Consider the following 23,919-nt stretch of genomic DNA (forward strand, 5'->3'; position numbering starts at 1 on the left):
TGCAGAGCAGCCGGTGGTTTCAAACTGCTAGCTTTGCAGTTTGCAGCCCCAAACAATCACTCTGTCCCCAAACCAACCAGCCCACCGTCAAGTTGATTCTGACTCATGGCAATGAGTCCCACGTATTTCCAGATACAAATGGCGTTCCGTCTGTTTTTCAATAACTCTGATTTTACAGCCATGGATTGCCAAGCCTTTTTTCCTTGGCACCGTTAGATGGCTTTGGATTTTCAATCTTAAATTGTTTACCCCAAACCCTTTGTTCCCCACAGCAATTAACATAAATGTTCTTTTCTACACCTTCATTAAAACAACTACTCATTGCCATTGAGCCCTTTCTGAGTCATACTGACCATTGGAGAAGGCAGAGGCTACCCATTGGCTGTGGGGTTCTGAGACTGTAACTCTGTACCTGAGTAAAAGCCTCTTATTTCTCTTGGGGAGCAGCTGGTGATTTTGAGCTGTTGACCTTGTGTCAGTGGCTTGATGCTAACCAGTATGCAAACAAGGCTCGGGACCTTCCCCACCTCAGAACATCTATTTACACTTTTTGTTTTTAACCTTTCCACGTTTTCAAAAGTTTTCTTGGAAAGTTGCGACAACTTTTTTTTTTTTTTAGGAAAACTTCACTGTCTCAAGAAAACCGGGTTCATTCAGCCTCCTTAGTGGGTTTCAGCTGCTCATCTCCTGATGAGCAGCTCAGTCAATAGGAGCCCCTTCTCTCACAATAATAATGTGGGGTTATAAAGAGTGTTGTATTGTTGTGAGAAAATGTCCCCAACTCCCTTTGGAACAGAGGCCACCACATCTTCCTTTCACCCTCGGATTGCACGCACTGGGTAGCTCACCGGTTTTCCAAAACACGCGCACACCCCCAACCCCCTGCGCATCAAATAAGTGGAGTGAGAAAGAGATTTACAGTGAGGTTATCATCGCGCTTGCTGACTCTTCCCCACACACCTACAAACCTGCGCACCCAAGGCGGCAGCACCGCAAGGCCCTCGCTGCAGCGCTGTCCGCATGTGAGGGCAGCAGGCGGGCAGAGGGCCCTCTGCTGAGGCACCAAGTTAGGAGCAAAGAGAAAGCCATTGATTGGAGAGAGAAAAAAAGGTAAAGGTTTCCCTGGCCACTTTCTCTCCTGCCTTCCTCCTTTCCCGCCAGCATCCCTCCTCTTTCAGTCCTCTGTGCCTTTTCTCAGTCCTGACTTCCTTCACCCCCTCCCCCAGGCCCTTTCCCCAGAGGACAGCCTCACAGATTTACCTCGTCGGCCTTCCTTCCCACCCTCCCCCCGCCCGCCCTTTCCCTGGCAGCTGGTCCAGGAGCCACTGCAGCTGCTGTTGTGGTTGCCTCCTCAGCCGCTGCTGCTGGGCTCTGTCAACATCAGGCTCGCCCACGCCAGGTCGGATGCAGAAGCCCAGAGAAGCCCAGCGCGGCCTGGAGATGGGGGGGTGGGGGGGCTGGGAGAGCAGAGGGAGGGAGGATGGAAAGGAGACCCGAGCAGCTTCCCAGCTGTGGGCGGGGCTCCTCTGAGTATCTGGGAAGGAGGGGTCTCTGGGTCAGTGGCCCGGCAGCCGCCCCAATTACTGGGGTTTTAACTGGAGCTTCAGAGGGCTTTTCACAGCTTCTGTCGTTGGTGAGGTCAGACATCAGCCTAGCAACCCACCTAGGCAGCCAGAGCTCGGGAAACCTGGGAGTTTCCGCCAAGAGAGAGAAAGCCGCCCAGGAGGACGGGGCTCCCAGGAGCCCTGGGTTTCAGGGTTCCCTGGGGTGCTGGTGGAGACCTGTCACATGGGAGCAAGTAAGTGGCTTTTCCTTGCTAGTTTTTCAGATACTGGCATGGTGGTAGCTGCTACTGGCTACCAGCCCTTCCATCTCTCCCACCGGCCCCACCCGGTTCACATCCTCAGGATCCAGCAGGAGGATGGAGATTCAGATTCTAGACATAAACGAAGAGAGCAAAAGATACATTTTTATGTTTTCCTGCTTCGAGAGCTGGGATGGTCAGTGGGTGTTTGCGCTGCACTGTTTGATCTGTCTATTCGTTCGACCACCTAAGCTTCTTTCGGTTGGAGTAAGAATTCTAGAAACCCTCAGCGATGATGACTGTAGAGTATGACAATGATCGTACGGCGGGAGTAAATGCTTGTTCTGTGGAATCCCATCTCTTATTTTACTTAATGTGTCAATTGAAAGATCGCTATTTCTCCTTTAAGAATTGTTGGTTTGATAGTTGATATGTAAACGTGACCAGAAATGTGCAGCGCAATCCTCTGGGCATTTTGCTGTAGTGCGGGCCGACAGGTTTGGGCATGGTTGAGTTGCGTAAAATGCATCCCTTCTACAAGTGTTCTTTTAGGGGGGGAGCGGGGAGGGAGGGGTAAAAAGAGGACTTGATGCAAAGGACCTAAGTGGAGAGCAAATGCTCTGAAAATGATGAGGGCAAAGAATGTACAGATGTGCTTTATACAATTGATGTATGTATGGATTGTGATAAGAGTTGTATGAGTCCCTAATAAAATGTTTTTTTTAAAAAAAAAAAGAAGTAATGCTATTTTCACATGGCTCTAGCTAACTCACTCTGAGGCTGTTGGACCAGGAAGCCGGATGATGAATGCATGTGGAATGAGACACTGATAGCCCTTACCTTAATGCGGATGATGGAGTCAAGTTTGGGCCTGGGCCAGGAACATCCCTTGCAGTGGGCAGGAGATTAGGTGGTGCTTTCGTGTGTGGATATTCTCTCCTAGCTATTGCTCAGGATTTCAGTTTATTTCAAGTAGAAGGAAGTTGGGGCCATGTGCCCACCACAGTGTTGGCACCATACCTAAAACCAACCCTACTTAAGGACTCTGTCCTTTAACTCCTATTTCATTAAAGTGAACAAAGAGCCTGAGAAGGAATGGTTTTGTAAGATGACCTGCCTAGTCAATATTGAGGTGGAAGACTATGGGTTTTTCTGACACGTGAAACACTATTCTGCTTAATCACACTTGATTTTCTTTCTTTGGAAAGTCCTAGTAAGGACTAAATAAAAAAGATCACATGCCAGGTTTCTGCAAATTTACTATGCTGTTGACTATAACTTGTCTAAGGCATCTTCCTGTTCATTATTCTGTTATCCTCGTCTGTCATTCTGAACGAAGCACACTGTGGGAGTTACAGGGGGCTCTGTCAGGCCTTCCTAGAACGCACGGGAGGAAGTGAAATTCAGATCCAAGGCTCAGTCTCTCGCTATCTGCACAGCTCTCCAAGCGTGTTCTAACTGCCTCTACCCTTGCAAAATTGTATACTGTGGTGATCCGTTCATACTTATGCATTTTGAATATTTTCAAAGTATGCTTTAAACTTTGTTTTTTAAGTTGTTGTTTTGTTTTAAGCACATTTTTCTTCATCTTTGGGAGTAAAACCTAAAGAATATTGGATATTGCAGAATTTATTTTGTCTAGGTGTATAGGAGAAATAGAAATTTAGGCAAAAATACTCCCTTCTTGACCAGTGAGATGCATACAATCCTCCACTCAGATTAAATGTATGGTGAGCAGCTCCTGAATCATCAATGATTTAAAATGATAAGAGAAAGCCCTAAAGTAAGATTTGGGCTCAGGAACAGGGACCAATAGAGTCTGGGTGACAGGGTCAGAAGCCTCACCCTGACCCTGTCTCCACGACCTCCAATGGTTCATGCATTACAGTTAAACTAGTGGAAGTACATGCTCCCTGATTGTGTCCAGGTGGGATAAATACAAGTTTAAAACACACTGTAAATAGATACTACAATATATTATTCAACACCTTAATTAGGGAATAAGCCCCTATTCTTCCCCAGGCTCCTGCTCTCTTTGGCATAGGGCTACATCAAGGAAACTATTTCAGGCAAATGGGATACTCAGAGACTGGTACATAATATTCTGTCTACTAGTATATGTTCTCCCTTGGGAGTTTATGGTAGAAGCTTTAGCATTGAAGGAGCATTCTTAAATTGTTAGAATGTAATCTAATTATCACCACTACGCAACATCAATATTGGTCAATTTCTGAGGTAGAGATCTGTAACCACTACCATGCCTAATAACCATCAGCAAGATAGGATCACCCACCTATACAGGGATTAACTTGTATAGCAAGCTCTCATTCTGCCCCCTGTCCCCCCCGCCCCTCCCTGGAATTGCCTGTTAAGCAGGCTAACCACTGTCAAATAAACCAGTTCTGCCCTTCTGCAACATTGAAAGGTGAAACATGCTGCAGTTGAAGAGAGTGTTTTCATCAAAGGGCTTTTGACAGTTTTTTATGTCTGCTGTCCCATATATCTTGGTCCAACTTGGATCACGATTTTAACATATTTGTTCAACCACTGCTTTTAATAAACCATGCTCAATTTAATAAACTGTGCTCCATCCTGAGACAGGGAATCCTCGTGTGCTGGGAAAACACACATGCAGTATCTCTAAAAGGGTTGGCTCAGCCTGGTGCTGACTGAGAATGGGTAGCTTGGCGGTGGACAGCTCTGGTGGAGGTTAAGAGCCACGGGCCAGATTTACTTCATCAGCATCAAATAAGAGGCTGATGGACGTGCTGAAACAGGGGGTTCATCCAATAAAATTCGGATTTTAAGGGTCATTGATTGGTAGAGGGCCTTTGGTTTTAAATGAGATGATAATTAGAAAAAGGTGGAGCTCAATGCCCCTGATTGAATCTATTATGTTGATTGGAATGTTCTTTTTCTTTTGCCTTCTCTACCAGGCTTCCATGCAAAGCTCTGGACCCAACAGTCTTTCACCCTGTGCCTACTTTCAGAGGCTCTATGCTGTCATTTTGGCTCTGATCCATATCTAGTCTCTGCTTGTGCCCATCTCAGAGTGAGACAGAAACTAACCATGCTCCTTGTAATGTGCTTCAAGTCGCCTCTGCTTGCTTTCCAGTGGGAGGAGTGGGGTGGGCATCCGCATGCTTCATTCTGTTTGAAAGTCTGGGTGGCTTGTGGCTGGAGGAGACTGGAAAAGCAAAGACGCTTTCGAAGTGACCAGAAGCAGAGGTGGAGATCCATCTATGATGACTCCGGGGTTCTAACGAATGTGCCAGTTCTGATTTTTTATTTTGTGTTTTGCATTCCAGAGAGCCAGTGGCATCTAAAACCACAGGTCAAAAGGTTGCCTGGTGCTGGTGAAAATAGGAGTTGCATGTCTAACAGGAAAGCCTTTGTATTCTTCTGGGAAACGGAAGAATACATTCCTCTCTCTTGAGCTCTTAGATGGCGTCTGGCCAGATTCTACGGGTCCAGGGTCTGACAGCCGAGGGTCACAGCACAGTTCATTCTGGCAAAATTCTGGCTTTCCCCCAATATGCTTGTTTTCATGCACTGGACACGCACAGAGTGGGCATTTCCATCATATCCGTAGAAACAAGAGGCCCTTCCAGTGACCCATGAGGTGGTCCTGCAGAAGTTCAAGAAGGGAAGGCCCTAACTTAGGTCTCCTCATGACCCTGGAAGTTTTTCACACCCTGATTGCTTTTCCAGGCATATGGTTTCGCCCTCTGGAGACTCCGTCTCTACTGACTGTTTTGTGAGTTCTTCTACAGGCAGCTGAACTTTACATTGAGTGACCTCTGAGCACCTGATCGAAGTGAATTTGTGCTTAGATGCTGGGGCTTTGTCCTATGTCCGTTTTGTCTTGTACTCTTCCAGTGTAAGTTGCTGTGTTTGACTGGATACTTCAAAGAAACAAATCCACAGAAACTCATATGTATAAGAAAGAGTTTTATATAAAAGTTAAGTGCACATCAAGAAACATCCCAACCCAGTGCTGCCCAATCCCACAAGTCCAACATTAACCCATATGTCCGACACCCATCCACAAAGTCCTCCTCCGTCTCACAAAACACACACTATGATGCTGACTGCAGGAGGAAAGCCAAGTCAGTGAATGTGTAAGCATCTCAGCCCTGGCAGGAGTCTCCACAAGGCTGCTCCAGCACCCAGGGCTGCATCGGGGTAGGTCCATGCAGTTTCTCCTTGGGATGTATTGCAGGAAGTGAGCCTTGCCAGCTGAAGTAGAAAACTGGCTAAGGCAGCCGCACCCTTTTCCGACCACAAAGCAAGAGACCCGAGAACTAGAAAGGCAAGGCTTACTGAGCCATTTAGCTCTCTGCCCTTCAATTAACCCCACATGTATTTATTGGCCAGGTTGGACAATAAACTTTAACTATCTCAGTTGCCCACAGCATGCTGCATGTGAATGAACTAAATTCCTCAACAATAATTTCTGATTTATTAATTTTCTTAAGGAACCATCAGTGGAGTCCAAGTTGAGTAGACTTTGTGGGGGAGTTCACTTCTTAAAAGATACCTTTTTATTTGGGGAAAGATAAAGTCCGCCCCTCTTGGTTTTCTCTAGTACTTGTTTATTTATAAGGTGGTCGCTGAATTTAGAGGCCTGTCTGAATTAGAAATCTTAAGGAAGGCAATCAAAACAAAGTGGCATGACATGGTAAAGTGCTTTTAAAACTTCTTATTTATAATTTCCCATTGCAAAATATAATATTCTAGGAATGTGTTGGCTAAAATAATCCAAGTGAGAGAGTTGAGTCAGAGTTAAGTGCATATATTGAGGAACAGGACCTGAAGCCAAAATGAGTTGATTTGTGGACAGAGCACAGCTGGAGTCTGAATCCAAGGCCAGTGCAAGAGTCAATTAAGTGAAGCTAGATAAACTGCTTGTCAAGGACAAGTAAAAGAATAAAAATGAGGCAGTCTAAATCAAATTAGAAGTAATCAACTTAAGTGAAAGAATAATCGAAAAGTCAAAATCCAAATGTATTGAAACCCAGAGGGAAGTTAAAAAGCAAAACAAACTCACTGCCATTGAGTAGTCTGGCTCATGATTAGGGGACATCTACTCACGTACACTCACAGATTCTACAGGTGGACTGACACCATTTCAGTCAGACTGTGGCCTAAACCTCTGGGGTGTAAGCTTTTACACACACACACTTGGCTGTAACAGTCACGCAATAGAAACATTTTAACTGGACAGCCACAACACCCCTGGCACATTTTAGTCCCTCTACTCTCGTTAGTCCAACTGCTTCCAGGGGGGGTGGGAAACACGATACATGCACCAACATATCGAACTCATGATCTTTATAAATCCTTTCATTCAAATATCAACCATGCACGCTGCTGTCAATATCACTTTCTCTCTTAATTTAATTGGGTGATCTTTTCCTAAGACCTCATCTATACTTGTCTTATTACCTTCTTACTGTGAAGTATTCTATGCTAGTGACATACTAAGATGTATGGTATTGACCTCTTATGGTAGATACTTTACTGGTTTCTAGTCTTTTAAATTGAAAATATGATATCATTAATATCTTTGCTAGCATGCCTTCTCAAAACGTCAAGCAGAACAGTTGTGGGGAAGCTTAGTCAGAGTACCTTCGGCATTTAGAAACTACTGCCGTTCAGAAATACTGCACCAGTTATAATGCTATTCTAAAACATGTGAAGCTGCTCAGTACTTCCAGCTCCCAAACTACTAAAGGTCACATCCATTGAGATGAATGTCAATTGTGTCTCAAGAGCTTTAATATTACTGAGTTAACATTATCCCTAACCTTTAGAATTTCATTAGTTTCAATCACCTTTCATCACAGTCTTCTTCCTAAGAGATAAGGGGAATATTGTTGGATATCCCATAGGGCAAAACAATGCAGATAGCATGATATTATTTCTTAGCCCTTTCAGAAAAAGGACTTGCCCAGGAGACTCCAAGGGAGGGAGTGCGTCAGATCATTTGGCTGAGTTATCTTAGAATGGGGAAAAGACGAACCATAGATCTGAATATGTCTCATGAGTACAGTTTACTGTCCCTAGTCAACAAAAAGATGGACTACATTTTTTTAATCAAAAGCTTCTTGAAGAAAAAAAAGATTATTTCAGTAAAGCAGGTGTGGCCTCTACATTCTCTATCATATATAATTCACTTAATGATCATCTTAACTGCGTCTTCTTAACTTCTGCAGGAAGCACCTTCTAGGTCCTGAAGTTAACTGGTTTGTCAGTGGTAACATCATTATCCTTAATGTTTTTACAACCATCGTAAAGTCATGGTGCAATAGGCCCTTTCCACTCTCCATGCTAGAGGGAGCAATTCTGCAGTCTTCATGTCCGATGCAGATCCTAACTCTTTCAAGTGAGGCATGGTAAATCATTTCACCCTCCAAATCCTATTCCAGGCCAGAGTGATGTTGACAGTTGAGATATTATCCTTACTCTACATGGTTTCATTGTCTTAAATTTTTAATTTGCTGCATTTTCCTCAATTTAATTTATCTTGCTCTTTCTATATCCTTACAACATAATCTAAATATCTTGGAAACATATTAGAAAGATAAATAAAAATCAAGTAATTATCTGGCATAGACTAATATTTCATAATTGTTTTTGGCAAAGATAACCTAACATCTGTTTTTTCATCTTTAGTTTCAACACAAGTTTCCCAGAAAGCATACGTATATAAATGGTGTGTTTTTCACATCAAGCAACAACATGTTGGTTCCATTTGAAGACCCTCCAGTTTACCTACCAATAGGCTTTTGGGGTAGGATGTTCAGGAATCCTTATATAATAGAGGACTGCCTCTTTTATCCACCTTCAGTACAAAGAAATATTTTGGCATTTTTGGAAGACACAATCAGTATCAATGTGCATTACACTTGCTGTTAATTCACATACTCTAGCATTTTTCTCTGCTGCAAAAGCATATCTCTTCCACATTGTCCTTGTGCAGGTAGGTTGCTTTAATCCAAATTCTAAAGCCTTATATTTATATCTATCTGTGCTATTCTAGCCCTGATGGGGTAGAAGTTACATGTTCTGCTGCTAAGCACAAGGTCCACAGTTGGAAACCACCAGCTGCTTCACAGGAGAAAGATGAGGCTTTAACTCCAGTGAAGAGTTACCGTCATGGAAACCCACAGGGACAATGCTACCCTGTCATATAAGGTCATTATGAACAAGAAATGACTCAATGGCAGTAAGAGTTTTGAGACAATCTCTATATACAACTGATTGACAAAGGGGGAATTCATCCATAAATTGAGCTGGGCCAATCAAATTACCTATTTATAAAATTTTTGAGATCCAGTCAAGGACTTCAAATGGAAAATCAAGTAAAGTTGAGGCTGGAGTGTCATTTTGGTTTCTTCACTGAGAATGATGCAATTGAAATCATCTTTTAGGTAGAAAGCAACATATATGAAAAGAAAGAAGAAAGCCTAGAAAATGTGTTATCCCATGGAAGGCATAAAAATCGGTCCAGGAATTGGATTTCCATTTTAATTTCCTATGACAAATGAACTATAGACATTCCCCTCAAATGCCAATGAGATGGCCTTCTTGATCTTTAAAATAATCCCAAACGTCCATTTACATATACTAGCAGTTATATTCTTGCAGTGATTGGTCTCTCATTAAGATTAATTAATTTATATTGTACATCCCATCTATAACCAAGTAGTGGATTCAACTATTAAGGAACTCAATTGTACAACAGTTCAAATTGTAGAATAGAACTTCTGTGTATGTATGACTTTTCTCATAGAAAATTCTTCATAGATGGGTATCAGCTAGTGTCAGAACTATAAGAGACAAAAGGTAGACAAACAAACTGCCATGATATTAACTATAAAATTGTGTTAATTTCAATAATAAAATTCTGAAGAGGATTTGGAGGTAGGAAATAAAAACCAGTCAACCGGTCGCCACCAAGGAGGATCGCTCTGTGACTAAGTTTTGTCAAGAATTGGATGGAGAGGACCCAGTAGAGAACATAGTTGTCTATGCAGAGAAAGAACAAGCCTTGTGAATAGGGCACAGGTAAATGAAATTACATTTGATGAAGATGCTTTGAGTGACTCACAGGATGACTTAATATACCATATATACTCAAATATAAGCCGACCCGAGTATAAGCCGAGGTACCTAATTATTACCTGGGAAACCAGAAAAACTAATTGACTCAAGTATAAGCCTAGGGTGGAAAATGCAGAAGCTATTGGTGAGTTTCAATAATCAAAACAAATGAAAATAAAATTACTAAAAATTGAGATATCAGTGGGGTAATATATTTAAATATTTATTCTAAATAAAAAAACATAAATAAAAGGATAGCAAGTCATTTAACATTAGTAAACCAGCACAGTAAGTGGAAAATAAGTTCAATAAAAACAATAAGGTATCAACAATGATACCTTAAGAGTACTATTCCCTGAGCTCAATCAGCAACCAAGCTAACATGTAAAGAGTTAAAATCCTTCAGAACTGGATTCCTCCTCATCATCTGTATCCCAATGCAGAGATTCAGCTGGTGTGAGGTCATCATAGACGCTGTCCTCACTGATATCGCCATCATCACCATCACTGCTGTCATTTTCATACAAAGCGCAATCTTCACTGCCATCCATAGCATTACTAATACTACATTTCTGGAATGCACGTCACACCATATCTTCTGGAATGTCTTCCCATGCATCTCAAACCCACTTTGCTATGTCAGGCTTCATGAGATTTCCTCCTTTTGTTAGTCGGGTTTTACCAGATGGCATCCATTCATGTCACATCCTTCGCACACGATCTTTAAAAGGCTTATTCAAAGATACATCCAGAGGCTGCAGTCCAGATGTAAGCCCACGTGGAATAATGTAACTTACTAGATTTTGCCATTTTTTATGTCATCTGATAGGTGGGCTCTGAACATATCCCAAACAAGTAACAATGGCTTTTTCTTTTTTGTGTGTGTGCAGATGAATTCTTTATTCTCATATATTAAGAAGCCTGGCAGGCCAGGATTCTGGGGTGGAGGGAGGCCTTTACACTTGTGAGTTAGAAATAAGCCCATCACATTATCATAATTAATATTAATCCCCATAAGATCCTCCCGTAATATTGGTGCCTTAAAGTTACCTCTTAGAAGCACATGGCTGATTGCTATCTAGCCGGCAGCTGTATCTATAGGAGCAGACACGTTACAATTGCTCTCCCCATTGGGGGACAGACACTCCCCTGTATCTGCAATAATGGCTTTTTCTTTAAGGCTGTTCCTGGTCGTCTGTTCCAAATTTCTTCTGTTCCTGGTCGTCGGTTCCAAATTTCTTCCAGCCAGTTTTTTGTTCCGTCTTCATCCATCCAGCCTTTAACATGTGCACGCACAGTAATTCTTGGTGGGAAATTGATCTTTTTAGGCAAGGTTTTTCTTTTAAAAATAATGACAGGATGCAGCTTAGTTCCATTAGCCAAACATGATAGAACAACTGTAAAGTGTTTATTTTCATTTCCTGTGGCTTTCAGAAAAATGATTTTTTCTCCTAAACTTGCCACAGTTCTGGTGCTTGGAAGATGAAAGTCATGGCAGTTTCATCCATATTCCCAATCTCTGCCAAGTCGTAATTATAAATCCTTCTTTGTTTTATAATAAATTACTAGAATGACATAATTTTTTCTTCAAGTTCTTGTGGCAATTTCTGGGAAATCTTTGTTCTTTGTCTCAAACATAGGCCAAACCTACTGATGAAGCAGGTACACCATCCTGCTGATGCAGCACATTTTTCAATGCCTGGTGCTTTATATTTGTCATCCTTAGCCATTTGTAGAGCACGTATGCAGATTCCCATGCATATTACGCATTAACCATTTTGACGACACTCCATAACCCATTTATGCAATTCACTCTCTAGAGCTCCATAAAAAGACATTAAACCACAATGAGCTTTTTTAGCTTTTGGAATCTGTTCCAAGTCAGCCTTCATTTTCCGCAACTCCCTCATTTGCTTTTTGTCAAACCAGAATTCCCTACTTGCAATACTGTTATTGCTCTCTTCTGCTCTTGACACAACCTTCATTTTGAAACCAGCCTCATATGACTGGCGTTTTTGTTTTGGTTCAAGAGTATCCATTCCTAATAGGATAAAAAAACAAGACTTTGAAAAAGAACTTTCATGGTAATGCCCCCCAACCCCCAAGACTTGTTAGCCAGGAAGAGGGGGAGAGTCTGTGGGGGCAGGGGTGTGCAAGATGTGAATTAGCACAGAGACCAGAGGGGAGAGATGGAACGCAGCCATAGACACATCCTTACTAGTTCAGTTGCCAGTGTAAGTGAATCACTAAGGGTGTTTCTGCGAATTGGAGCCATCCATGTCATAGGATGGCTCTGATTGGTTAGATGTGAGTAAACTAACATTCAAAGCCCTGCAGTGTCAGCGGGACTTTGAATGAACAGCGGAGAAATGGCAATCACCCGCAAGATAACGGGCGCTCGTCCCGTTACCTGGGGGGGGGGGCAACAAGGTGTTCCACCTCGCTGGGGTACCACTGATCTGTGTATAGCCGAACCCCAATTTTTCAGAACATTTTTTGTGCTGAAAAACTCAGCTTATACACAAGTATATACGGTAAGTAAAGACAAGAGGTGAGAAAAATCTGCAGACAACTTGAGCAACTAATTTATAAAATTATAAAGACAACTACATTAGAGTAGATAGATAAACAATGGCTAATCTAGAAGGTGTATAATGAGAAATGACAGAAAATATGTTTTGTTTAAAGGGACTGATGAGAACAATTTAATTTCATGAAAAGTCAGGATAATGACCGTGTGTTTTGGTTTTTCTTTCATAATTATTACAAAATTTAGTCGTGGAAAAGAGAGTGAACATTGTTTTCCCTAGTTAACTTGCTGCTTTGAGTGGCTTTGCTGTCTAGATATCTGGTGGAAGAGTATTAGGAAACCTACTAGTGCCCATAAACAAGAATGATCACTACTCTGCTCACGCCGTCACCAGAAATGGGTATAAAGGGATTAGGATTTGAGAGGAAGAGCTGAGGAAAGAGTGAAATATCAGTGGATTTCCAGAAGAGCAGGGCTCAGGACCAATGAAGACTAAATTTAGGGAAGGAAAATACAATCAATGACCAACTCAGCTGAGAGTAAAATAATTGGTTTGATACAGAATATTATCTCTAACAATTTTAAAACTTTTCTATTGATATAAAGAGTTTGAAAGGTATATTTTAGTAAACGACAAATCACTCAAGGCAAATAAATGAATAGAATGTACAGAAAATTAAAAATTAAGTTGAATATTAAGTACAACAACATCTAGTCAGGATAACTCAGATCTCTACAAAACTCAGGGATGTATTCTTTGAATGCACATATTCACTTTCCTGCTCTCTTTTCTTCATATCCCAACTTTCTATAATTTTATGTATCCAGTTTATATAGAGCTGCTGACCAACTTACATAAAACTGAAGAAATGTAATGTATTGTAGGTACAAAACTCGAAATGTTGGAGTCCCCAGAGCCTAAGGGCCTTGTCCCTTTCACAAAAGAGTCTCTTGAACTTATGAAACAGCGTATTGCTAAAAAACACAATGAGGAACATGAAGATGACTTAGAGCCAAATATCGACTTGGAAGTTGGCAGAGTGCTTTCATCTGCTTATGGAAACCTTTCTCCAGAATTGGTGTCAGCGCCGTTGGAAGATGTGGACCCATACTACAATAAAAATGTGAGAAATAGTTCAATTTATAACATCTGAATTTCTGTTTTCCTTTCCAAGCATGTAAAAAGTACACACTTGTGTTTATAGATAGAATAAGAAGAAAAAGAAGACAGGATAAGAGGCAATTGTAAATTATTAAGGAATATAAAAGATGCCTTATTTTTTGGAGCACATAATTTTGAGATTCATTTTTAAATTGATTCATTTCCTGAATGTTTAGCTTGCCTTTGTGAATTTACCTTGGGATACACATACTATTTGCCTTAATGAACATAACATATTTTATGGCATCATGGGAATCACAATCATGGGAATTAGTCATCTACAGCTATCAATTTGCATAACTATGGGATGTCTAAAATATCTTCTGCAATTTTAAACACTAAACTTCATGAGCCTACTTAATAATTAGTAAAGTCACTTTATAAAACACAACTTTTAGTTATTCAGACATTCACATGTATCATATTGCTAGAACAATTTGAGACAATTGTCAAATATATCAACAAAGAAAACACACACTAAGATATGTATTGAATAATTATATTTAGAAAAAGCAAAGATCTGGGTGAATGGGAAAATTTTTTTTAAAATCTTAACTAATAAAGTAGAATTAGCATTATAACTTAAAAGCACTTTAAATTTTTTTTAACACCCCCCCCTACTTTAAATTTTTATAACTCAAAGTGAAGGCATTCTATGAACAGGCAAGAGAAGAAATGGATGCATCTACAATGGGGAATAGAAAGGGTGTTGGCATAAATGGAATTCTGCACCTGTATTACCAGTTGTGGGAAATGTGATGACATAAAGGAGGTCTCAACATGGATTTTTAAAAATGTTTGGCCAAAGAAGTTATATCTATCAGTCTATGATGACAAGTGGTATTTCATTTCCAAGGTTATTACTAATGATGACTGTAACATTATGTTGTATTGAATCTTCTGTACTATTGTAATCTTATATCTCATTTGCTTTAATGAAATTACTTTTCTTATCTTTATGATTTTTGAGACAAACCACTTCTGGTGCTATTATACGCATCTCTGTGAACCACCAGAATATAGCTTTCTTCCACAGGGAAACTCTGTGGGAAGACGGGCATTGGCGCATGCCAAGTGACTTTCTTGGTTATAACACAGGCATAAGGAAAAAATGGTAGAGATGCATAAATATGTATTAAATACTGTTTTATAGTCATTTTATTTAATTTAGAATAATATCAGTCGATAAGGAGAGAATAATTGGTAGAATCCACAATCATTGGTTATTTGGTGTCTAGTGAATGGTGTATGTTATGGTTCTGAGTTCCAATATCACTTGTTCTTTTTTCTTTCCCACAGACATTCATGGTATTAAATAAAAACAGAACAATCTTCAGATTTAATGCTACTTCCACCTGTTGTACTTTGTCACCTTTTGATTCTGTTAGAAGAACATTGATTAAGGTTTTGGTACATCCATATCCTTTTCTATTGGCTTATCGGTTGCACTTTAGACCATGCCACTAACACATGCAGTAATTCTATTTTTCAAATGTCCCTATATTTATTTTGTACCCTGAAACGTCATTGAGATATGAATTACGACCACACTGTATTTTCCAGAAGCAGGCCTGAGGGTGCCGCGTTAAAATCACACAGCATATTCAAATTCTAACCAATCAGCTTCTCTATTGAAGAAAGATGCTTCTGTCAATATTAGACCTTGAATTCTCTACCATCAACTAACAAGAAGGTCCTAAAAGGAGCCAAAGGCAGATTAAAAAAAAACAAACTTAGTTCCAGGAATGGGTTTGGGGATCGTACTAAATCCTACTTCTAATTTAAGGACAATTGGTTTTTATATCATGGTCCTGCGTGATATCCGCCCACAGGAAGGGAACACAGAAGATATGGGTGCTATAGCAAAGTGTGGTGAAGAAATTAAATGGTGCCAAGCTATCAGATAAAATAGTATCTGGGTCTTAAAGGCTAGTTTCCAAACAAGCAGCCTTCTAAGATGTCAACTAAGTCCACATGGAAAAAGCATGCCAGCATTAGTGACAATAAGATTGTAAATCATATCATCCCAAACCAAAGGAAGGAATAGTAACAGAGCCTAAATTGTGAGATTCTGGTGTGCAGAAGGCTATGGGTGGCAGTCGAAGCCCAAGATATATTTGTGACATCTCCACAGGAAATATGTCCCCAGTGATTTTCCGCTGTCTGTAATAAAGGGATGGGAAGAAACCAGTACCAGAGTGCACTTGAGAGATGACTATAGATCGAAATGACAAACCTGAATTGAACGGTTAAAACCTTGTCAGTTGATCCCCCTCTGATGCACATTGGGTTTGATCTGGTTTTCAACATTTTCCGTGGTATTTTTGTTGGTTTGTCTGTTTCGTATTGGGGTTTATCTCAGATGTAATTTGTCATTGGGAATAATCCTCTTGAAGTTGTGTTATATGTTTTTCTGTTTTTCAGTGTATGAAACCCAGGGTTGATGAACCTACAGAGACAGCAAGTAGAATAGGAGCTCCTGGGTGGTTCAGAGGTGGAGGCAAGCAGGGTCAAGGGAAGCCAACATGAAGGAGTTCAAAGAGAAAGCGAATGTTTTGAAACGGATTGTGGTAGCCATTGTGCAGTCCTGCTTGATATGATTGAATTATGGGAATGATGTGATGTAAAATGGTTTTGACAACAAACAACACAGGAAAAAAAATTAGGCCTTGAAAACTCTATGGGGTAACCTCAGTCTGTTCCTTTGGATTCCTGAATCAGAATCAACTGATTCATGGCAATCGGCTTGGTTTGTCAAGTGTTTACAGATCTATTTTCTAGTATATACAGTATTAGTCAATACTAACAATGACCAAACCCATTGTTTTGCAGTTAGAAAAAGGATGTACCTTTCAGCATTAACAGCTATTTTATCTTATAGGTGTATAAATAAAACATATTAGAGAATATGTATTTTCCAACAGTCTCATCTGTTATTCCTTGACTGAAGTCTACCTTTTTCCGACTGTTCATTCTAATTAGTGTCCTGACTGACTGCATATTTATGACCAAAAACAACTTTGTAGATTGGATAACAATATTGGAGTAAGTTATACACTTTTGTTATTTATAATTATATTTGATAGATTGCATTAAGTTATGTATAATAACATAAAATGTAGTAGTCATATTTTATATATTTATCATTGATTTGTAATATAAGATTTATATATATACCTCAATGAATGAATTTTCCAAGATAATTCTATAAACACACACACATATACTTGAGCAGGCTTCAAAAATTCTTTAGAAATCTCCATTATCTTTTAGTTTTCCATAAACTTCAATTTTTGAAATCCATTCATATGTTTCCTAAAAATTATGTTTGTGTGTGTGTACATATACATTTCCTTAGGTGACCCATATGGTTAAGAAATCGACTCCTAAGCACAAGGTTGGTGATTTGAGCACACATCACAGGATTACTCAGTTTTGACATTTCATCCTGCCTTTTCATTAATTTTGATTTTAAAACTCCTTGCCAGTGAGTTGAGGCTGACACACAGGGACCTTACAGGACAGGGTAGCACTGCCCCTGTGTTTCCAAGATTCTAGCTCTTTATGGAGGTAGAAAGCCCCATCTTTCTCCTGAGTGGCCTCTGGTGGTTTCTAAGTGCTGACCTTGAGGTGAGTAGCCCAATGCTTAATTAAGCATTACTCTATCAAGACTCTTCGGTTTCGATTCACTTTTAAACATTCTGTTTCACAGCATGCTAGGATTACACATTATAAAAATCTGGGACTTTAGCTATATAGTCATGTCCATGATGTCACATAAATGAGGCCCTCCTCCAAAGACCATTACTGATCCCAGTGTAATGTTTCCATGTATCACATCTTCCTTACTATTGAAACCCCACACTTCGTTTCTTTGGTTCCTTGACTTCTTTTCTTTCCTTAAGCAAATGATCTTTTCCTGCTCTTTTCCCTTATACTCCTTTGCCTGAAGGACACGAGCAGTTTGATTTGCATCAGACTGCAGTGATGGAAAGGACCATTACATTTTCTTGGACACGAGGCTCTCTGGAAACTATCTCCTGGGTCCTAGGCCTAATGCTGGAATGTGACTATAACTCCGACTCGCCACAAGAAATACTAGTTGCTGTTACTGTTACATTTCACTAAGTCAATTTTAACTCATATTGACCCCATGAAACAGAATAGAATCTCCCTTAGAAATTCTAGAGAGTACATTTCATAGGAGCAGATCTCAAGGTCTTTTCCTATAGAGCTGCTGTGTGCGTTTAATTTACCAAGCGTTTGGTTAGCAGCCCAGCACTAAGCTGAAACATTGTCAAGTGTCTTTAAAAATTCGTTCTTATGACATGGTTCTGCCCAACACTTGCCCTCATGAAAGGATCACTGAAGATACTGGTGTAATAGCAGGTGAAAAAACCAGATGTACCTCACTATAAGAAAGAATAACATCTGAGTCTTGAAGGCTTGTCTTAAAACAAGCAGCCATCTAAGTGAAGTGTCAACAAAGTCCACAAGTCCACACCAGCCTGTGCGATCCAAGAGTCGTAAGTAATAAAATTCAAATCCAAAGGATGGGATGCCATCAGAGCCGATATTTTGAACACCCAAATTGCAGATGACTACGGATGACAGTGGAAACCCAAGCCCTATCTCCAGGGTCTACACATGTGTGGTGAATTCACTGTCATGTCTACAGAGAATCACCTCTGTTTATAGCCCAGGGGAGTGGATAGCTTTGCTTTCAGACAGAAAATATTATGACATCAATTATGGCAAAAGTAGTTAGATTAAATCAAATACCTTATCAATTGATCTCCCTTTTGACTCATTTTTAAAACTGTTTGTTTTTAATATTTTCTGCCTTCTTTTTGATTGCGATTTTTCTATGTTTTGCCTAGTCATTGTTGTTGGGGTTTGTTTTTTTTTACTTATTTGTTTGCTAGCTTGCTGCCAGTTTGGGTTTTGTATGATTTTCTGTATGTGAAATCCAGGAAAGCTAAATCTATAGAGGCAATAACTGGATTGATAATTACCTAGGGGCATGGCAAGGGAGGATGGGGAGAAATAGCTGAAAACCATGAGTTTAAGAAGACACTTGTGCAAGTCTTCGTAGTACCGTTGAATGATTAAATTGAGAGGAGAAGTATATGCCAATAAAACTATTTTTAAATGGATTTTTGCTTATATATGTCTTTCATACTCACAATTCAGTTAATTCTAGGTGAAATAAAGGTGATATTTAATATTTTCTTCATATAGCTAGATAAATATCTAAGACAACCACCTCTAATGTAGGACTAGCCAAATTTTGTGACTAATATATTATGACTGAGCCCACTCTAGAAGCCCTATCTACATCCCTAGGCAAACATTCAAATGTCACATGGATGTTTAATTTTGTTGGGTTGTTTGTTGATTGATTTTTGACCTTTCAAACACACCTATTTTCACCATTCTAGTGAATGATTCTCAATTTCCAGAGTTATCATGATAGAGTATTCAGATTTCAGAGTTCATATTGGTTTCTTTTCTCACCTTTAATATTTATATGAAAACATTTCTCCAGGAATACCTTGCTTGGAATTTATACATTGGAAATACTTGTAAAACTCATTGCAAGAGGCATCTGGGCAGGACCCTTTTCTTTCTTTGGGGATCCCTGGAACTGGCTTGATTTCAGTGTCACTTTGTTTGAGTAAGTATCTAAATTAGCATCTTGCTAAGCAAATGTTTTTCATAAGACATCTGAAAAGTTGACTGCCTTTCAAAATGTTGTGAGTAATAAATATCCCATAACTTGTAATCATGGGACTTATTTTAGGCAGCTTTAAGGGAGCTAATTCTCAGAGTATATCATGATAATGAAAATGATGGCATATTATCTGTTTTCTAGTAAAAGCAATAAAGATCGAGGTTAAATTGTGCATTTTAATTTAAGAGACCACTGAATACTAAGGATGGGGTCTTGGCTTATGTGACTCATGGCCCTTAATCTATGTCTCATTTAACCACATTGCTTCAGAGATAAACAATAAAATTGAGATATTGTAAACATACACATCTACACATTGTCTAAAGTGTAACACTAAATCATAGCACTTTACATGTCTATATTTTTAATGCTTCTATGTAGTGTACTCCCACTTTTGTGGCTAAAACATGTCATTGGCATGACAGATTATTTTAAATGATGTTAGATTTCCAAATTCTTTCAAGGTTTTTAAAAGCAATAATCTTGGTAAAAACACAGGAAGCAATTGCCTCCTGTGTTGTAAACCATTAAAAATGATACTAATGTCATTTAAGTATTATCATTATTTTCCTAACTATTGGTGCCATCATTACTTCGGAGAGCTGAAACTTAGGAGGTGCTTTCTAGGTACCAGGTGCCCTCTAAATACTTTACATATATTAATTTATTTAACCTTGATGAGAAAGTCTCTCAATCAGGAAGGATGAGCCCTATTTATAGCTGAGGAAACTGAGACAGGGAAGATTACGTAATTTCCTTAACTGGCACAGCTAGTACATACTAGAGCCTGGATTTTGACTCTGAACTGCTATACATGTAGTTTCTATAACCATCGCTATTACCAATATCCATCATTAAATAACAATCATGATTGAAAGTTTAAATATTTGAAATAAATCACATCCCTTAAAAATTATTTTTCAGTTATTACTTAGGAAAATATTTGCAAATATAACGTACATAATTTGCTATGGACTGATATCAAACTGTAAATACTGATATCAAACTTTAAATACTGATATCAAACTTTAAAAACTCTCATAATGTAAGTAATCTGCCTACCTTGCACTCTATAAATAATTTCCCTTGTAATCGATAATAAAACTGTAAAATTAAAGAATGAAGGAAGGAAAATGATTGAAAATATTGCTTTAAAAGTACATTTCAAAGAGCATAAAAGGCCAAAAATAGGTAGCATGGACCCAATGTGAATTTTGAATAACTCTAATTTAATTACCCACAGGTTTATAATGAGATCATTGCCAGGCTCTTCTTCAATCCTTGTTACTGCAAGAACTTTGAGGATTTTGAAAATCATACCTTTATGTCAAGGTAAGATATAGCTTTCAACTCCTGTTATTCATTTTTATGCATGTACTTTGTACTCTCCTCTTGTTGCTGGAGAATATGCTTCTATTTTATATATTTCTATGAAGTAATTGCATATGACATTTGAAAAAAGTTTCTCTAAAATCATTACATTTGTAATATTTAAATCCATTTTTGGAAAAGTGAAAAAATCGCAGTTGATTTATTCATGTAAGATGGTTTCCATATGTATACTATCAATGCAGGGATCAATAAAATTATATTATTAGTTTTTTTAATTTCACATCTTAAATATGAGTTTTAAAAATTCTCCTTATATTTCTGAGAAAGAGAGAAGTTGAGCATTGTTTACACCAAACTAGGACTCTAGTTTCTTACTTAGCCAGTTGACCCCCAGTTAGGTCCACTGCAGGGAGGCCTCAGAGTAGAATTGCTCCGTAGGGCTTTCTTGGCAGTGAGTGCGTGCAAGCGCTCTGCAGGTCTTTCTTCCCCGCACACTCGCCGCTCCCTGGCAGTGGGTGGAATCCAAATCATAGTGACCCTACAGGGCAGAGTCGCAGTGCCCTTGTGGGTTTCTGAAACGGTAACTCTTAGGAGAAAAGAAAGTCTCAGCTTTCCCCCGGCAGAGCTCCTGGTGGTTTTGAACAGGTGACCTTGCAGTTAACCTGTCCAGTGTGTACCTATTACACTACCAGGGCTCCGATAGAGCAAAATGCAAACCAAATTCACTGCATCAAATTGATGCCAATTCATAGCGACCTTATAGGACATGGTAAAATTTCCCCAGTGAGTTTCCAAAGCTCTAACTTTTTATGGGAGTAGAAATCCCAATCCAGCCTCCACTCCATATGCATCTCTTTGTTTTGCATGAATCTGCTTCCCCAACAACTCCTTGCAGAAATCGTTATTTATCCCTTCCTAGTGTTTCCCAAAGGAGCCCTGGTGGTATAGCGATTACACACGGGGCTGTGATCCCCAGTTCGAAACCACCAGTCTCTCAGTGGGGAAAAGAATCGGTTTTCTACTCCCATAAACAGTTACAGCCTCAGAAACCCACAGGGGTCACTATGAGTCGGCATGGACCGATGGCCGTGAGTATGGGGTTTTTAGAGTGTCTCTCGATTGCCATGAGTTTGGTTATTTTTGTTTTATTTTTAGTGTTTCCTGGATGGACTATAACGCTCCCTGGGCCATTAGAAAAATCCGGGTCGGGCCGCATAGTTATAATAATACTAATCCTGAATGACGAGCTATAGTCCAAATGTTTTTCAATGCCAGGTAGCACTAGGTAAAAGTCCCCCCCCCCCTTTTTTTTTCCCCTGAAAAGGTAGCAGTAGTTTAAATAAGTTTGGGAACTTACCTCTATGAGAAAACTCAAACCACTGCCCTGGGCGAGATTTCTAACCAGAGTGACCTTATAGACTAGAAATTGGACTGGAGCACCTCTTTCTCTCTCTGAGTGCCAGGGTCCAACCGTTGACTTCAGCATTAGCAAGTCCACTGTGTCACCAGGACTACCGATCATGAGACAATATGTAATACAAAAGTTATAAAAAATGAGCAGTCATAAATAGGTCAAAATTCCTAAATTATTTAAGAGAACTTAGACGTAAGGGAAATGTGAGAAATATAGTCATTGTGTTAGATCTCTCTTATAGGAGAGAGACACCTCAGTCCTTGGCTTGCCTACGAAGAATTCACGCTGAAGCCTGGTTTGTGATCCAAGTGACTTTTATGAGCATTAGAAGCAGTTTCAGTTGTAAGGAAATGAAACACAAGCAGGACAGACTGCAGCATGGTTGGCGGATGCGGCATGGCCTGTGTGCGAAGCCGCTGGGAGAAAGAGCGCCTGAGTAAAACCTCCGCCTTTTCAGGGCCACGTTAGGGGGCGTGGTCAGCGATATCGGTCAACCCATTGGCTGAATCAAATTCACCTGGCCTAATCGGCCCATCCAGGTGTGACGGCCACCTAGGTGTAGCACCCCTTCATGGTCTGGAGCTGGAACCTAACAAATTCTTTACGGAAACTGGTCGAATGATGATAGCTACAGTGGTATTTCTGAAACATGTTAAATTAGACCATCTCAGATATATTGTATCTGAAATAAGATTAGTAGAGGAAAAAATAAAATTCACTTAGAAATGATACATAGAGCAAATTTTAAAGGACACTTAAAAATTAAAGTGTTAAGAGCACATGCAAAGGTCAAGTTAACATGAAAAGAATGCTATTGTGCTGTTTTTTTTCTTTCGAAGGAGGAACCAATGTGAAATTAGAAATAAGTTTATATTAAAATAAAGCAAAATGAAAGGTTAAAAGTAAATGATGGGGAAATCTGAATAAAAATTGTCATGTGGCTTAGACTTATCTAAATATAACATTAAACTCTTAATAAAGTTATTAATAAAATTAATTATGTTCAAATTTAAAGGTGATATTTTCTCTTCAAAATGTCACTAAAAATGTATAAAAGTGCACAAGACACTGTGGATGTAATGTGGATACAAGGATAGACAGAATGATGTTTTCATTTTAGAATAGCTATTCCTAACCATAATCCCAACAAACAATATGAATTAGATAAATATTCCTATAAAAAAGAGGAAAAGTAAAATTGGAACTGAAAAAGAGAAAAGAAAATTTTCCATAAGAAAATCATGCACATATACTGAAAACTCAGTAATACAAATGTATTTGCTTAAAATAATTCATGATATAATTATAATTCATAATGGTATCACAGGTATTACATTGGTAAAGTGAAGCAATGTTTTTCTAATAAATTGGCAATGACTTTTTAAAATATGAAGACTTCAGGAGATACACAGATTGGATTGCATGCATTGAGGCAAAAAACAATTTAAACATATAATCACTACTTAAATATTGTCATATTTTTGAAGTAGAATGCCAATTCCAGTAAAACACTTACTTATAAAGAAAAATATTAATGATGTAATTCTAAGTGGCAAACGTAGGCAATCAACATGCCTTACAGCTTGGTATAAATTAAAATTATTTATGCAACACAGATATGACATTTCTTTGACTCTATTTTTACCCTACCCTATTTCACAAAAGAAATAACTTATCTGAACAGGCTATTTAAAAAAATCGATCTTTATTGCTCACAATAGTATACAAAATATATCATCACTCATTTTAAAGATAAGGAATATGGGGTGAAGAAATATTAAATCATTTACTCAATGTCACAGAGCTAGGACTTTGTACCCTTGTTGTTCAGTAG

The 23,919-nt window shown here is 39.2% G+C and overlaps 1 protein-coding gene across 2 annotated transcripts in view; it reads left to right on the forward strand.

The window, feature by feature from the left end:
• The first annotated feature begins 1,567 nt into the window (after positions 1–1,567).
• Positions 1,568–23,919, forward strand: part of SCN7A (sodium voltage-gated channel alpha subunit 7) — a 73,582-nt gene continuing 51,230 nt past the window's right edge. Inside the window, exons 1-6 of one of the 2 annotated variants that reach the window (XM_075529627.1) lie at positions 1,568–1,798; positions 13,329–13,567; positions 14,905–15,023; positions 16,561–16,650; positions 19,154–19,282; positions 20,583–20,671. In XM_075529627.1, the coding sequence (XP_075385742.1) occupies positions 1,789–1,798; positions 13,329–13,567; positions 14,905–15,023; positions 16,561–16,650; positions 19,154–19,282; positions 20,583–20,671 (676 nt within the window). In that variant the 5' untranslated portion in view covers positions 1,568–1,788. Of the gene's footprint in view, positions 1,799–13,328; positions 13,568–14,904; positions 15,024–16,560; positions 16,651–19,153; positions 19,283–20,582; positions 20,672–23,919 lie in introns of those variants that run through there. The other variant, XM_075529626.1, reaches the window with a different exon arrangement.

This window comes from Tenrec ecaudatus, chromosome 13 (genome assembly GCF_050624435.1).
Source record: "Tenrec ecaudatus isolate mTenEca1 chromosome 13, mTenEca1.hap1, whole genome shotgun sequence".
Classification (NCBI taxonomy): Eukaryota; Metazoa; Chordata; class Mammalia; order Afrosoricida; family Tenrecidae; genus Tenrec; species Tenrec ecaudatus.